The 18,025-nt window shown below is 35.9% G+C and overlaps 1 protein-coding gene across 2 annotated transcripts in view; it reads left to right on the top strand.

Annotated features, from left to right (window-relative positions):
- Positions 1-12,425, top strand: part of LOC123307256 — a 28,271-nt gene extending 15,846 nt beyond the window's left edge. Inside the window, exons 2-3 of one of the 2 annotated variants that reach the window (XM_044889490.1) lie at positions 4,092-4,693; positions 11,798-12,425. In XM_044889490.1, the coding sequence (XP_044745425.1) occupies positions 4,092-4,693; positions 11,798-12,310 (1,115 nt within the window). In that variant the 3' untranslated portion in view covers positions 12,311-12,425. The remainder of the gene's footprint in view (positions 1-4,091; positions 4,694-11,797) is intronic. The other variant, XM_044889491.1, reaches the window with a different exon arrangement.
- The last annotated feature ends 5,600 nt before the right edge of the window (positions 12,426-18,025 follow it).

The following is an 18,025-nucleotide window of genomic DNA, read 5'->3' as shown; positions in this document are numbered from 1 at the left end:
TTCCGTTTTTCAAATTAGAACACCATTTTTTTATTGCAGAAATAGATTCCTTAGAAAATTTCAAGTTATTTTGATGTAACATTTTTCAGTTTTGGTTGGAAAATTCTCTCTGAGCGGGAAAATTCGAAAAAAAATCGAAAATAGAGCTCCGCTGAAACAAGAATAACTTCGAGGTTTTTGGATGGAAAATTTTCATTTTTGGGATTTTTAAAGATGTAAGATTGATGTATCCACTTTTAAAAATCGAAATCGCGATTCATGATACAGAGGGTGAAAAAATCGCTTTCAAAGTTAGGGATGACAAAATCGTGAAAAATCAATTTTTTCAAATTAGAACCCCATTTTTTTATGGCAGATATTGAATCTACGTTAAAAAATAATGTGAGTGTATGCATCACACCCTTGCCCTAAAATGGATATTTTCTGAGTAATTCACAAAAAACTGTTTTTCGTCTTGAATTTTCAGCTATTTCTTTTCCCTTTACGCCAAAAAGATGAAATTTTCAGGAACTGTTATTTGAACCATGCTGTAGATTTTTCACCCCTTCTTGAAACCGACTTCAAGTTACTATTAGGAGAACCATGGCAAACTCTCGCAGTTATAACTATAGAAGATGCTCAAAGTTTTGACCGTTAATTTCTAGACATTTATTTATACGTCTCAGGAATGCTTCGTGCGTTGCTCTTCTTATTTCATCGGGAGGAAGAGATCTGCAAAAGTGTTTAAAAACCAAATTGAGTTTCAAAACCATGAATCTAAAAATCTAAACAAACCTGAACGCATTTCTGACTCGTTCTATGCAGTCCTCTTTATCAGTCAGGGGAGTTGAGTAGACAATATTTTTTATCCTACCCCAAACATAATAGTCTAAAGGAGTTAAATCGGGAGAACGTGGTGGCCAAAGATGTGGACCATTGTTCGCCAACCATCGATCTTCAAATAGCCTGTAGAGGATATTTGACGCATTGAGTGAATTGTGTGGAGGCGCGTCATCTTGTTGATACCATAAGTCATTATGGTTCTGTACTAGCGGCTCATTATTTGAGTCAATATGTCAGAATATCTATCTCCTAAGGGAGAACATTCTTTAAATAATGCAAACATGTGTAGTGTTCTATCTTACCAGTTAAAGTCCCATCATAAATGTGAACATCGAGAATTGCATTATTTTTGATGGCGCAAAAAACTATTGAAACTCCAGGTCTCTTGAAAGTTCCATTGTCTGAAGTGGTGGTTGTTCTCTTCATCCCAATAATGAATGTTATGCCTATTGAAAGAACCATTCTTTGTGAATTTAGATTCATCTGTCCAAATTATACAGTCCAAAAAGTTTTCATTCTCTTGAAATCGAATCATCATAGCTTCGCAAAACTCTGTTCTCCTGACGAAATCAGTTTCCTTCAAATAATGTACCCTATTGAATTTATATGGGTGCATTTTATGTTTTTTTAATATTCTCCAAACACTCGATTGAGATAATCCCAGATCAATCTCGGCATCTTTGAGAGAATTTTGAGTTTGAGGATTCACACGAAAATATGCAAGAACTGTAATTTCGTTGTTCTCATCTTCTACTACACTTTTTTCTCTGTGTATAGTTTTCTTAACTAAGATCCGAACAGCCGAATTGTTCTATCTACAACTTTATTACATTCTCCATGAAGTAGAATGAGATTTAAATAATCTTCATTGGTGAAATTAGGCATAGTGATCGATTTTATAACTTAATACGAATTATCACCGAATTAATAGTAAACAGAAAATGCTACTGAATAAAGAGGAATTTGGCAGATGTAATTAATGATATCTATCATTAAAAAAAAATAATGTAAAACATGGTAAGTTTTTCTTCATAAACTTTTTAGGGTTTTCACTCCCAATCTCTGAAAACCCTAAAAAGTTTATGAAGAAATGCAGAATCCTCCCAGAATAAATTTCAATCGATATATGGTAAGTTTTTGCATATGGTTCATAAGGAATTATTCATTTATCACTGAAGAGAAAACCTATGGCCGATTAGTTGAAATAAAGAGGTTTCCGATACAAATTCGAATCAAAATTCGCCATCTATTTAGGAACAACCTGTAACTTTTTTCTCTTGCATATTAGGGTAATAAAATCTAAAACATGGTTTAAGTAACAGTTCCTGAAAATTTCATCTTTTTGGCGTGAAGGGAAAAGAAATAGCTGAAAATTCAAGACGAAAAACAGTTTTTTGTGAATAACTCAGAAAATATCCACTTTAGGGCAAGGGTGTGATGCATACACTCACATTATTTTTTAACGTAGATTCAATATCTGCCATAAAAAAATGGGGTTCTAATTTGAAAAAATTGATTTTTCACGATTTTGTCATCCCTAACTTTGAAAGCGATTTTTTCACCCCCTGTATCATGAATCGCGATTTCGATTTTTAAAGTGGATACATCAATCTTACATCTTTAAAAATCCCAAAAATGAAAATTTTCCATCCAAAAACCTCGAAGTTATTCTTGTTTCAGCGGAGCTCTATTTTCGATTTTTTTTTCGAATTTTCCCGCTCAGAGAGAATTTTCCAACCAAAACTGAAAAATGTTACATCAAAATAATTTGAAATTTTCTAAAGAATCTATTTCTGCAATAAAAAAATGGTGTTCTAATTTGAAAAACGGAAGTTGACGTCATTTCCGGAAAAACCGGAGGTCTTGAAAATATTTTAGATTTCATCAGCATCGTGAAATACTTATAAGTGCTGAATTTCATGAAAATACGTTCAGTAGTTTCCCGTATAAATATGGGTGAGGTTCCTCGTGAAAGACCCTGTATAATCGTACTGAAAATTGATGTGACAATGATGTCCTACTCAACTGTCTCAAATGTGATTGGCAACTATCTCACTCCAGTCTTTGGAATGTTTAGTTTCCATTCCAGGTCTGTGAGAACTGTGCGATCCCAGTAGAGCTTTTGATGATCCTTTTCCAATACAGCATCCGGATGGTAATTGCAATAGGGAACATTTTTTGACTTTAGAATTTGGTATTTTATTGCCAATTTTTGGTGAAGAACCTTGGCAACAGCATCATGTCTATTTTTGTACTCCGTGCCCGCGAATTTCTGACATCCCCCGGTGATGTGCTGGATGGTTTCATGTGTCGCACAGCCATAACGAGAGCTATCATTCGCCACTGAGGCATCCTTGGCGATATATTTCCTGTAGTTCCTTGTCGGAATCATCTGGTCCTGGATGGCGAGGATAAAGACCTCGGTCTGGGGAAACAACCTTCCGGAAGTCAACCAGTAGTTCGACGCAGATATGTCGACGTAATCATGGTTGACCTCGTTCTGGTGCCGGTGCTGGTGCCTTCCATGCACAATCAGTTTCTGAATTTTGCTTTCTGCAGATTGTTCGACAGTTTCCAGGTGGTCCTGTTGTAGCTTCAACGGAGTAGAACTATCAGCAACACAAACTACTCGATGGCGTTCTGAAGAAGCTCAGGAAATATTCTCGAAGTCCTTCAATTTCCTGTGACATACGGTTTGACAATTCAACAATTTCTCTACCCCCAAGATGTCGTGGCAGCTCTGTCCGTTCTATTGAGCTTTAGGGGTGATGTTTATTGTGTTTAGTCAGCATCGTCCTTATTTTTCTCTGTGAGGCTGCTAAATCTGTGGTGGTCCAATATATGTTACCGAATTAGTAGCTCAGTGCTGAACAAGCGTAGGTATTAATCGCTTTGATCAGATTCCAGTTTTCATTATCCCTCTCAATCTTCGGGTGAACTCCTCCGTTAATTCTTTCTTCATCTGGCTCTGATTGATTTTCCTTGCCTGTCTGATGCCTAGATACTTCTACGTAGTACGTTGTTATTCTTATGATTATTCTATAAAGAATATTTTAGCACGAAAGGTGGTGTAGTAAAAAACATTATTGAAGCGAATCATTCCAATGGGGTAAACAAAATACTCTTCAAACCAATCAGACCCCCAACGACATAACGAACTTCATGTCATATAGGGAAGTCAGTTATAGCTGGCAGAAGACGGAAGTAAAATGCAATAGTTTCGTATGGAGCTCTTGTAGTTCACCACCTGAATATACATCTTGTTTCAGGTGAAGCGCTGCGTATTAAGTGGAAGGGATTGAAAGACGGATACACCAAATATAAAAAGAATGGCAACAGTTTGATGGGCGGTTCGAAATCGTATACTAACTGGTGTTGGGGACCGCATTTGCAATTCCTGGATGATTTCCAAAAACGCAAGTCGCATACATCTGATACTGGCGTACAGGATGTAGATTCATCATCTTTACCTCCACTTGTGCCGTTTAAATCGACGCAAGATTCTGAGACGTCGCTACAATCGTTTTTACCCACGTTCAGTGGCTACGTTCCTACGAAAATAGATGAGGATGTCAGCGAACGTACAAAAGAGGACGACTCCATTGAACACCTCTTCAATAGTTATGCCGAAACGTTCAGAACATTTTCCTTGAAGACTCGGGCAACGATGAAGGTGCAGATGGCTAAACTATTCGCGGATGCTGAATTGATCGAACACGATATAGGGCCAATCCAGTCTCCAATGTGTTCTATCATAAGTGTTTTCTCAGCTTCAAAGGATGAAAATTCGAATGGCGTTAAGAACGAAGTATTACCTATCAATATGACCATTCCGCAGTACACCACTTCGATGGATTCAGCACAGATTCCGGTAAATCACGATGAATCAATTATACGGGGTGTTGAATCCCGTTTACGCGCTCAATCCGTTTACGTAAACTGATTTTTGCAAGCTAGGTTAGGCTGACCAGAGTATTCCAGGTGTACATACTCGAGCGTGTCGGATTAAGATACTGTATATGCCCTACGTGTGTCTGATAATAAATTCATGTTAATCTGAGAGTTTACGTGGTGGGGTTGCCCGTACGGAAGAGTTGAAATGGTAAAAAAATGTTTTCGAGCGGATTAGATTTTTAGAGGATATGTTAATTCGACCCAAAGGAACCTTTTTTTTCAAAGACTTACAATTCGGACGTGACAGGGGGAGTTTCCTTAATTTGATAGTTTGAAGATGATAACAAGGCATTTTTTTCAAATATCTCCCATCCTGTACTTTTAATCGTTTCTGTATTCATTATGAAAGTTGTAGATAATTAAATTCTGAACAACTTTCGTCTGAAAAAATTTTACATGCTGTTAACAGTTTTCAAGTTAGAGGATGATAAGGGCGAGGAGCTTACCAACACATGCGAAAGGCCAAGGTCAATGTATACTTCATTCAAATTTATTTTAGCAGTCGGTTGGCCATGAAATAATTTTCTCAAGTTTTTGTAACTAGAACGAAGTTAGGTTGGCACTCATGAAATGTCGTTAATGTCATCACGTCGTTGCCGCTACTAATATCAATTTTTATTACGAAAATGCCGAAAGTGATTGAAAAAATAGACAGGGTTTCAGGAAGTGCTATTTAGAATTCAGGTCCGCTCATTCAAATAGTTATACCCTGATATTCTATAATCCACAATACGTCAGACGGTAGAGAACATATTCAATGTAAGAAAATGTATATAATGTTTCATCTGAATCTAAACGACTTATATTTCAGCTGGATATTTCCACAATCAGAAAGATTGTGAATGAAGAGGATGATTAAGAATTTCCTTCTATTGGGAGACCCAAAAAAGTGGTGGCATTTGAGAATTTTATGTTTGAGTGAATTAATGCGAAAAGTTTACTACAGGATTTTCGATAAATGTCATCGGAGAATAAGTTCCCTAAAATGGATTTTTCTATTTTTCATTTGACTTGTCCTATACAATGTAAATGCCTTAAGGTACTAATAAATACCTAATTATTATTATTACATCAATGTATTAAGATGAATAGCCACAAATACGCGCAAGTTGCCCTGTTACTTGTTTATTCATCTGAAATTTTTGTTCAAAGGTGAAGTTCATCTTAACTTGAAACTTCCTTCAATTCCTTTTACTTATATTGATGCAAGATGATTTTTGTTGAAGAATTTAACATTCTTGTAATTATCTGTTAAGTCCTTCGGGCGATACCCATTCCCAACCACTGCATCATATGCATTTCATCTTCGGGTTAATATTTTTGAAATCTGCAACTGATGTAACGTATTCAAACTTTAGCCAAAGAAGATAACGAACATCAACTCTCCTCAAGCTAGTGCATATTATGACATTATACTGATCTCTTGTATTTTCCATGCAAATAACTGGATTTGGTATGCTTTCAATCAGTTTGTATAAACTTCAATTATGTTCGTCACAAATTTTGCGAAGAGATTCGACATTGTGATAAAATACGTAATAACAGAAACTTTTACGTAGAACGGGCAACATAGCGTTGATTTAAAACCCAAAAATGTTTTGACAAGCGTCATAACCCCACATTTTCGTACTATACAGAGTGAAATGTGTCAAATTTCCATGGCCAACCGACTGCTAAAATAAAAGTGAATGAAGTATAGAAACCCGGTCTAATGTACAGGGTGGGCAAAATTCGATGTTTTAGCACTACAGTTTTTAAACCAGAGGAAATACACAAAATCTGATTCCCCATTCTTGTTCTCTTTTTCTGAGAAACTAACAATGGTAGTAGTCATTTTTGGCCACATTCTTTTGTTTTCGAGTTATAAGCAAAAATTTGAAAAATGGCTATATCGAAATAAATTTATATCTCCGCTAATACTGATGATAGAGCTCTGAAATGGAAACATTATACAGGCACTTTTTTACGTAGAATCCAGTGGCGTGCTCGCCTTTTTAGCAGGATTTTCAATTACGAAGCTATTACCCAAAGTTATGTTTTTTTAAATGGGAAAACTAGTTTACTGTGCAATTTTTTGAAAGCTTAATTTTTACTGATTTCAAATTGTTTGTATCAATTTAAATAATAGAAAATGGTCAAAAACCTTTTTCCCAATATTTCTATGGTTTCAACTTTTCATGAGCACAGAAACATATAGCATCGTATGATTATCACTGTCTTCTTCTATAAGTCCTTTCATTATTATGAAAATTTATGAAATATATCTTGATTCAAATTTTGTGAGCATTGGTGAAAAGCATTGAAAGAATGACATTGCCGGAAGAAGACTGCTTTTGTTATAAGAAACTCTATTTTTCTATGCTCGTCAAAAGTTGAAACCATAGAAATATTGAGAAAAAAGGCTTCGTAATTAAAAATCCTGCCAAAAAGGCGAGCACGCCACTGGATTCTACGTAAAAAAGTGCCTGTATAATGTTTCAATTTCAGAGCTCTATTATCAGTATTAGCGGAGATATAAATTTATTTCGATATCGCCATTTTTACAATTTTTGCTTATAACTCGAAAACAAAAGAAAGTGGCCAAAAATCACTACTACCATTGTAAGTTTGTCAGAGAAAGAGAACGACATCGAATTTTGTCTATCTCCTCTGGTTTAAAAGCTGTAGTACTAAAACATCGAAATTTGACCACCCTGTACATTCATCGCCATGTCAGTATATCGGTATATGTATTGAGAAATAATTTTTTTGATTCTGACGGCCCTAGAAGCTCACCTCCAACGATCAAAATGAACCGATATTCTGTGTGCGATGGAGCGCATGTTCCTCATTTTTTTCGAGAATTTAAAATGGCCATCCAAGAAAATCCATAGAATGAGTGCATGGGGAAATGAATTCAAGGCCATTTAAAATTCTAGAATGAAAAATGAGGAACATTCTCTTGATCGTAGACACAATACCAGTTTGTTTTGATCCTTGAAGATAAGGCTCTAGGGATGTCGGAAAGAAAAAGAAATTTTTCTGAGTAAATCCATCGTTGACAGAATAGTGGCGGTTGATTTAAATCCTTGGAGCTAGGGTTCTAGGTCTTTCAGTATGAAAAAAAAAGTAAGGGTATTTTATTCATCCCTGCTTGTACTCTATCCATCATAGCCTGACTAGCTATTTTGAACTGATATTCCTCCCGGAGTAGAAATCCTTCAAATATTCTGAATAGCAGAAAAACATTATATGAAATCAAGGATTATAAACCATCTTCTTCTTCTTCTTCTGAACTGAGGCCTCATGACCCATTGTTCGTCCGACTCAAACTCTGTGACATGCTGATGCTGACAAAAACGCCACAAGTCGACAGAGGGGAGTCCTTCTCACCATAGGAGTTATGAGTGTTGTGTTTCCTAGGTGTATCATCCTTAAGTCTTCAAGGTTGTTACAGAAGAACAGAATGTGTTCAACAGTTTCATCCGTGCCCCTGCACCAGCGGCACAGGGAACAGCTAGTCAGTCCTATTCTATTTGAGTGTTTATTAAACAAATGGCCAGTTATTGCTCCAGTCACTAGACTAAGTTGTATCCTCTCAGGAGCTAAGAGTTTTTTGACCTCAGGCACAGAGGATGGTCTCTCAATGAGAAGCCTCAACTGTCTGAGACCACTTGCTCCATTCAGAGTAAAATTTCCAAACATGAATCGGATACCGTTTCATGTTGGATGGCGCTGTGGGTAAATAAATAATACCCACTAGAACATAACAACATTGAATAAAGTTCCATCAATTCCAAACGTTCTCCACCGTGGAAAAATGCTATGTTGCTCTGATGAGGCCAAATGAGGCCGAAACCATGGTCAGCATCTGCTTTTCTTCGGTGGAGCGTACTCCAGTTGGGGGCCTTGACGATGACAAACTGGCTAGCTCAATTCAGATCGTAACACTTGTCGATATTCATATCGTCGGGTGGTATGCATCTGAATTTATCCTCATTAGTAAAATTTCCTGTCTAGCCATCTATCAAAGAAGTTCTTGACAGATGTACGACAGATAGGCAGCGCCGGTCCCGGACCAACAAGTATGAAGAATACTTTTTTTCAACAAAAAGTTCAATATTCATTAGAGAGCGTCCGCTTAGTTTAAAAAGTTGGATTTTTTATTTTTATGGTATTTATATGGTTCGTAATGAGAAAATTGAAAGACGAGGGTGTTATCTTGTGTTCGAAAAAGATTAATGAAATAAACGAAGAACTATATTTCGAAGATCAATTCATTCGATAAAACCGTTTGTGAGATATATAACCAAAAATAACATTTTTTCATGGGTTTTCAACAGCCTGTATCTTTTGAACCGAGCCGATTCGGAAAAAAATGGTAATGAAAAAAAGTGTTTCTTTCGACCTCAAAAATCTACTGTTGAAATATTCGTGAGACTCACCCTGTATAATTCCGTTGAAAAACTTTCTACCGCACTCATGTTACCATTTGATTAGACTAAATGATGCGGTGTTCGCAAAACACTGCGATGGGAGAATGGAATGTACAGGGTGGGCAAAATTCGTTATCAAATGAGGGGAGCTCGAGAACTATAAGAGCTAGAGGAAAGCAGATGACATTTTCGAGCTCTTTTACAGAGAAACAAAAAATGGTAAAAACCGTTTTCTCCTACGATTCTTCGTTTTTGAGTTATTAGCAAACAATGAGAATTTGACAATTTCGAAAAATTCTCATAACTTTTTTGCTTTTCAATCTTACAGATGTGAAACTTGAACCTTCTACAGGCACTTTTTTACGTAGAATACACTGACGAGCTCAAATCATTGGGCGAACTTTGGTTTTTTCAAATGCAAACTTTTATTCAATTTGTTATTTTTGAATTGGAAAAAATCTTTTCCCAGTAGATTCTCCGTAAAAAAGTGCCTGTAAAAGGTTCAAAATTCAGATATGTAACTTCAAAGACAAAAAAGTTAGGAGAACTTTTCGAAATCGCCAAAATCTCATTTTTTTTCCTAATAACTCAAAAACGAAGAATCATTTGTGGCTACGGTTTCCACAATTCTTTGTCTCTGTGAAAATGAGCTCGGAAAGTGTCATCGGTTTTGCTCTAGCTCTTATAGTTCTCGAGATCCCCTCAGTAAACAACGAATTTTACCCACCCTGTACGCAGGCAGGAATCTTGTTTTCGAGTGACCTTGGGAAGAAAGATTGGGTGCAAAGATTATAGAGTATAATCTTTGATTGGGTGGTTGAACGCCAGGTATCCGCATCTATTTGTTTATTATAGTCTAAGATCCCACTGCAGAATTACTACGTTCATTACGTACACGGATGTTTTTGATATCAAATTTTTTTTCGAATAGGATGATTCATGGCTGCCTGTGAAAAAATAGCCGCAAGTGAGGTCTGCGATCTGTTAAAATAGCGAGATATCCGAAATAAAGTAAGAGAGAGTTAGACTCATTTCGCACCATCGGGTTCTTACCCGATGTTCCGAATTATATCTACTGATATTATGGGATCTTTCACACATGTTCCGGTTTATTTCCGCACTGGAAAACAACCAGATTGCATTTTCGGCGGCGCTTATCGCCACGAGATTCGAGAGCTTGATGTGCCCACCGTACGGATAAAACCCGATGAATAATTTTTCATTCAGTTGTTTTCCGGTAAAAACCCGACGGTAAAAACCCGTGGTGTGAAAGAAATCTTAGGGTTCTCAACAGTGCATCTGAATTATTCGTATATTATAACCACGTGTTGGAGCTCGTTGTACACAACGCTGTTGATATTATTTATGTAATCACCCTTCGTCGGGCGCTATACGAATATTGAGAGTTCGGGCGCAATGCATATAATAGATTCTAATAAGAATAAGGTCCAAATAAATTAATATCGAAAAATAAGAAGAATTTTTTAAAGAGATGATAAGTCTCACCAAAGTTCATTCCAAAGACACTTGACGATTTATCATGTTCAACAAGATGTATGCGGCAAAAGAGAATGATGAAAAATTCATTAAAAAAATCAAAGGGTTTGTTTCAACCCACATTTTATAGTTTTGGAAGTCATTAAAACAAAAGGTGCTACGGACGATTTTCGTCAATTCGATATTGCTCAATGCTACTAAGTACCACTGTTTAAAGTTTAGTGCGGAGAATAAATGGTTGGCTTCTTCTGGATGGTGCCCTGAAACCAACATGATTTCTGGGAAGTTCAACTCCGATACAAGTAGAAAATGTATTATGTAATTGAGCTAACACATTTTCAGATGATGAAAAAAACTCTGATTGCGACGACGATAGTGACAGCTGCGATTGTGAAAGCAGCGAGGAATCGGACTTGGACTAGAAAATGTAATACACTGATATAAAATATAACTTGATTCAAGAGACTGATTTTAAAGAAACACGAAAAAAAATTCTTCAGATTTAATTACATTTGTACTTGATGAATAAATTATTTTTCATTATTAAATAAATCTCTTAATACTTTAAGTTTTTTCATAATATTCATTACGTAATTATAATTTTGTAAATGTTAAGTCGGCTGGCATCCACCATCCTCATCTAACAAGTGGCGTTGCGCGCCATCTCTTTCACTTTATTTCAGATATCTCGCTATTTTAACAGATGGCAGACCTAACTTGCGGCCATTTTTTCACAGGCAGCCATACATCATCCTATTCGAAAAAAATTAACTTTAATTTGATATCAAAAACATCCGTGTACGTCATGAACGTAGTAATTCTGCAGCGGGATCTCGTACTATTACTTCGATGCGAGGGTTGACTTTCAATATAAAATAAAAAAATGTCCTCTGTTTTATTGTTCGTATTCAGAATCAGGTTCACACACTCTGTTATCTGTGGTCGTCATCGTTGGTCGAGTTATGCGGTACCTAGTGATACTGATGAGCTCTAATATGACTGTCACATGTCGACACGTTCTTTAAGATTAACTTCAAATTTAGGTCTTTGATGATTTTTATGACGGTATACTCAACCATTCTTATAGAATCAATTTGTCTTTGTTTCAGGATTCAGGCAGTGGTATTACGACTCGCAGAGCGACAAAAGCTTTTCAATCAGTTGAACGACAGACCAATCAGCACGATGACCACGAGGCTACGCAATCTGATCACAGCGAAAATTCCAGAACCTCAACCCCTACGAAACTTGGCGGAAACAAGGAGAATAGCAGAAAGAATCAAAAACGACCCGTCGACGCTTCCGCAATCAATGATGTGATAAGGAAGCTTCGAAAAATTTCGGACGATTGTAACCAGTACTCAAACGAATTCGATGTGTTCTGCGACAGTCTGGCTATACAGTTGAAGAAAATGCCCATAGACAGGGCTCTTATATGTCAAGAAAAGCTGCAGAGCGTGATGACACAGGAACGTCTCTACCAAGTTACGCAAACGGAGCAATCGAACTCCTATGATTATGACCAATCGCAGATAGCTGGTAGTTCGAATACGTACCAGTACATGAAATCATCGCCGCCACCCGACCCTGAAGATAAACCGGGATATTACAGCGAAACATAGAGGCGGTTTTTCAGGGCTAGTCCTGAGCAGATGGGCCACGCTATCTTTCTACTTGACAATGGTTTTATGGCGGGAGTCATAAGGAATGTCGACGTTGTATATAAGTTTTTGTTTTTCTAATTTATCAATAATTCTAACTCCCTATTTCTGTGTGGGGATTTGTAAGTTTTTTGTATAATATTAAAACTGATCATTATTTCAAGTTATCTACCTATTTCAACCGTTTCCCGAAAAAAAATTATTTTAAGCACTTAAAAATGAAAAATAAAAATGGGTATTTAAAGTTTAAAGCGTTTTATGAGAATTGCACAAGCTGGCAACATCGACTGAAATATGCCTTGATAATAAAGGACAACAAATGCATTATCTTGATGAGATAGACAAAGATGGCTGTCTATGAATTCTGCGACGAACGGGGAAGGTCGTAAAATTTTATGGGGTTTTTATGGCCGGTTGCAGTTGAAGCTCGCCAGTAAGTACGCGCCTCTAGATCAACAGCTGTTATTTTATAAACAAGCTGATCGGGGTTTTCATTGTCTTGTATGCGCTGTTACCAAATCATAAACTCCGCACGAAGCGATTTAAATTTTAAAACCCCATATTTGAAGCATGATTTTGAATAGTTTCCGCGGTGAATTCGAAAAAATCATGAATGAAACTCATAATTATTCAGTTTAAACTTGCATATGCATTGATAACCCAAATTGAGCAGAATTCTCCATTTATACTCAACCTAGATGAATCATATTTCGGTTTACATTTTACATTACATTCAGATAGTTCGTGACAAACTATATAGTGACAAATTAGTTTGTTTTGTTTTCAATAAAGCTTAAATTTTGTATGCTCCATTCACTTTTTTTAGCTTTTGGTTGGCCACGGAAATTTGACACATTCCACTCTGTTTACGACATAGACATAGAGACATGGACTGAGCAATGACAGTATGAATAAGTCTTTTTTATAGAGAGAGAGAAATGATCGTCGGGCATTTACCTGTCTCTTTTTTGTTCACATAGAGGTGAGTGTAGACTAATCAAAATTCTACAAAAAGACAACTGCATGCCCGACGTGCGGAAGGCACAGTCCATGTCTCTATGTCTATGGTTTACGATGAAAATATGGGGTTAGGACGTTTGTCAAAACATTTTTGGGTTTTAAATCAGCGCTATGTTGTACGTTGTACGTAAAAGTTTTAGTAATTACGTATTCAATCACAAAGTCGAATTACTTCGGAAAATATATGATTGAAGGTATACCAAATCTAATTATTTGGATGGAAAATGCAAGAGATCAGTTTTTAAATATATTTATTTTTGCTATGGAAGAAAATTGAATTATTGATACATAATATGCAGTAACTTGAGAAGAGTTAATGTGGGCTATCTTTTTTGGTTAAAGGTTGAAGACGTTACAGCAGTTCAGGGCCGGCAAAGTAAAATTTCGCCGCCCCCACATTGATATTTTGACACCATGCTCCTTGCTAGGACTATATTGAGTTTAAGTACATCATTCTTTATGGAATAACTTACAGCATGTTCATTCTGTAGATATTCAGAGATAAGTCTAAGTTGAATCTTATAAAAAAATAAGAAAAAAAGAATATAAAAGAGCGGGTTATATATCTACTAACCAGGCCGGCGCCGGTATCATACAATAAAATATATACAGCGAAACGTTTGAAAAATACAGATATAGGACTGACCTTCAATATGATTCAATTTGAAATTCTAAACTCCATGTACAGATAAAGAGATATATATGAAAATCTACCAGCCTCAATTCGTATAAACAAGATATACCTACTACTGTAAAGGGTTGACAGGTACTCTTGCTTCTCAAGTATTTTAAATTCCTTCCATAAATTAACATTTCGAATTCAGATTGGAAGCTGTGTCAAAAACTATACAGTCTGTGAAGTTTATCAAAGAGGCCGACTGGCTAGAGAGCAAAAAAAAGGGACAGTGAGTGGCCGCTGCGGTGTGGAGATATTTACAGGCTGACTTTGATAGTTATTTATGAGTAGAATGCGGCATCTTTGATCGTTTTCCATCTGGCACTGGCGGTATTCCCCTTGTTTCTGGTTAAAATGCATTTTTATTCGGTACTTTGAGAAGAACATATGTGAATTGTTTGGCGACCAAGCGCAAAAAAGCCGCCTTTTCGATTTCACTCTAATCTATCTATCTATATATATTAATAAAAGAGGATCTATGGTTTACTTCAAAATGCTTTATTGTTCAAACGATCGCAACAAATTGGACAATTTTTTTTTGTTGTGTTTATTATTGTTAGGGCAAGGTTTATATAACAAAATATTCCCAAAAAAAATTGTACTGAACAGAAAAAAAGGCATTCCTTTTTCTTACGACCAATCGAGCAATCATAGAGTACTTATAGGTTATTATTATCTACCCTAGAAATAATTTAAGGGGCAAAACTAGGTTTGCCGAGTCAGCTAGTAATTAATAATGGTCGTCTTTTCGCTTTTGAAGAAAAATAAATTTGGTGTGACAAAATTGGTATCGTTTTATCAACTGATTTGCCGCCCCCAAAATGTGACGCCCCGGCAGGGTGCACGGTTTGCCGGTCCTGACGGCGGCCCTGCAGCAGTTGTAGAATTAAAAATAAATCAACCCGTAAAGAAATGCATCTGATGCAGTGATAGAGGTATAGGTAATGGGTATCTCTCGAAGGAATTAACGGATAATTACAAGAATGTTAAATTCTTCAACAAAAATCATCTTGCATCAAGTCAAAATCATTAAAGGAAGTTTCAAGGCAAGAGGCAACTTCACCTTCGAAAAAAACTTTCACATGAATAAACAATTAACAGGACAACTGGCGCATATTTGTGGCTGTTCATCTTTATACATTGATATAATTATAATAACTAGGTATTTATTGGTACCTTAAGACATACAATGTATTGGACAAGTCAAATGAAAAATACAAAAATTAATTTTCTGGAACTTATTCTACGATGACATTAATCGATAATCCTGTAGTAACTTTTCGCATTCGTTCTCCCTTAAATGAAATTTTCAAATGACACCCTTTTTTTGGGTCTTCCAAGAGAAGCAAATTTTTTGTAATCCTCTCCATTCATAATCTTCCAGATTATGAAAACATTCAGCTAAAATATCAGTCGTTTAGATTCAGATGAAACATTATATAAATTCAGTTTCATTGAATATGTTCGCTACCGTCCGATATATTGTAGATATTAGAATATCAGGGTTACCTACTGTTTCAATGAGCGGACCTGAATTCTGAATTTAACTTCCTGAAAGCCTGTCTTCTCTCTTTTTCAATCACTTTCGGCATTTTTGTAATAAAAATTGATATTAGTTGTGGCAACGGCGTTATGACATTAACGACATTTCATGAGTGCCAACCTCACTCAGTTCTAGTTATAAAAACTTGAGAAAATTATTTCATGACTAATCGACTGCTAAAATAAATGTGAATGGAGAAGTTTTTCGATTAAGCCTATTGTTATTGAATTATTAATGAGAACCCGTTCAAAAACGTGCTTTTGTCGGGTGAAAAATCTAAGATTTCATTCGCAAAGACTTATTTTTAAAATATTATTTATTTATTGATTTCGCAAAAAACTTTGAACTACATTTGTGCTCAAATTCAGTCCCCCCAACTAGTTTTCGGGTTTTTTTTTTTGGATAAATTCGTTAAATAAAGTATAAAAAATAATTTCCCGAAGAAATTAATTTTTTTTTCACTTATGTTTCCAGGTGTTCCGATGCATAAAATATACGGCGCTTCACTATTATGTAAATAGTACGTTACTTTTCTTGGTATTTCTATTTTCTAACCAGTCTCCCATCATTTTAAAACCAGCACTTCCATGGAGGTAAAGAAACTTACCTTCACGAGCAGTAAAAATGTATTTTGTACCTGTCCCTAACCAGATTCGAGGTACCCTCTGTCTTTGTCTCCTGTAGGCTGTAGGCATAGAGAAAGTCTGGCTGTAGGTACTCAAACCACTTCGAAGGAAACGACAACAATGTGTTCATGAACCTAACGGTCTTTCATATAACAAAGGCCACGAAGGGGTTCCTTAAACTTACAGGACAGTACAGGACGGTTGGTTCGGTTGTATATTCATATTCACCCTTCAGATGCAAAGTATATATGTATTTCATCATCTGATTACAATATACGATGGTTGCCAGAGATCCAGAGAACAGATCATAGGACTGTTCTGAAAGTTTGGGTACTAGAGAAAGAGAATTTAAAATTCTGATTTATCCGACTAAAATATTTACAATTTTGCGACGTTGCCGTTTATGCAAATAAATACTACAAACTTCGTTATTCCAAATGGGACACCCTATTTATTATAACTTTTTTGTTTCTCTATCCCCATCTGAGTATTTTTGTCTAGTACTTACCTATCCCTATTCCTTATAATTTCGGAGATAAGGTTTTCTACAAAAACATGCCAAAAACATGGATCCCAATGAAATAGGCATAGAAAAGACAATTCATATTTTAGATTTTAGGAAGCTGAAATTTTGAATAGAGGCACTGAAATTCTGAGGATGAGTCTAGTGTAGAACAAACTTGGTTTGTGAAATAGAGGTCGTTCCAAAATTCTTCGTTTTGTCACTCGATACGAAAATGGCAAAAAGTTGATTCTCCCAATGGAACACCCTACTTTCCATGTGACATTTTCAGAGAAAACCATAACTAATGATGCTCCTATAGAAAAACCTCATGTTTCCGGAAATTATATAAGTAACTTTTTCATGTTGGTTAGGTAGTTAGTTAGTAAGGTACCATGATGGTACCTGTATGATTCTAAATATTTTAGAACTAATAAACTGCTCTTGTTATACCAAAGAGGTTATACCTACATTTTTGCTTCATAAACAAAACAAAAAATAAAAATTTATTCATTTTATTCTACATGGTTTTTATAAATGATTATAACATCTAACGTCCAGTTTCATAATCAAATTTAAAGTCACTTTTTTTCTCACGAAAACGTTTACAATGATTCTTTAAAGTCTCTGTATTTCGCCCGAAAATGGGATAATTTTAGGTCATCAATCTGGCAACCCTGCTTATGACTCTCATTCAAAACGGTAAATCCTTCAGAAATAGTGAAAGAAAACACATAATAAAGCAAACTATCTCTACATAATTATCAAAATAAGAAGTCCGGAGACATTGAATTGGAACCAGGCATGGGCCAATGTTTATTTACACATTTCCTACTCATATTCCCCAACGAATGACGTCAATGCAGTGATTCACGATCGATAGCTCTCAGAATGGAACAACCGATCACTGCCATTTGAACCATAAATGCTTAATCCGACTGTTTCCTGTTTCCACCTTTGAGAAACCACAAAAAGGGATATGAAAACTTTGCATAGAGAATGTCTGCCTGATACACAGGGTTTTTATAATAAGGGATAGTAATAGCGCAGTTGCCTCTGAATGGCTTTGTGCTATTTCTTTCAAAATAAGGTTGAAGAAATTCAATGGTATTTTCAGTTATTTTTAATTTTCGCCTGAAGTATTCAAGGAAAGTGAAATAAAATTTGCACAATCTTAAAATTTTTCAGCATCTACGGAATGAAATACAATAAATGACCCAAAATCCAGATCAAGTCAGTGACGGGCAGTACCAAGTGAGACGTAGGTAAAATATGCCTCATATATTTTTTCTTAGAACATTTTCGGTAT

The sequence above is a fragment of the Coccinella septempunctata genome, chromosome 2 (assembly GCF_907165205.1).
Source record: "Coccinella septempunctata chromosome 2, icCocSept1.1, whole genome shotgun sequence".
NCBI lineage: Eukaryota > Metazoa > Arthropoda > Insecta > Coleoptera > Coccinellidae > Coccinella > Coccinella septempunctata.
The sequence above is the reverse complement of the archived record's forward strand: the minus strand, read 5'-3'. Positions and strand labels throughout refer to the sequence as shown.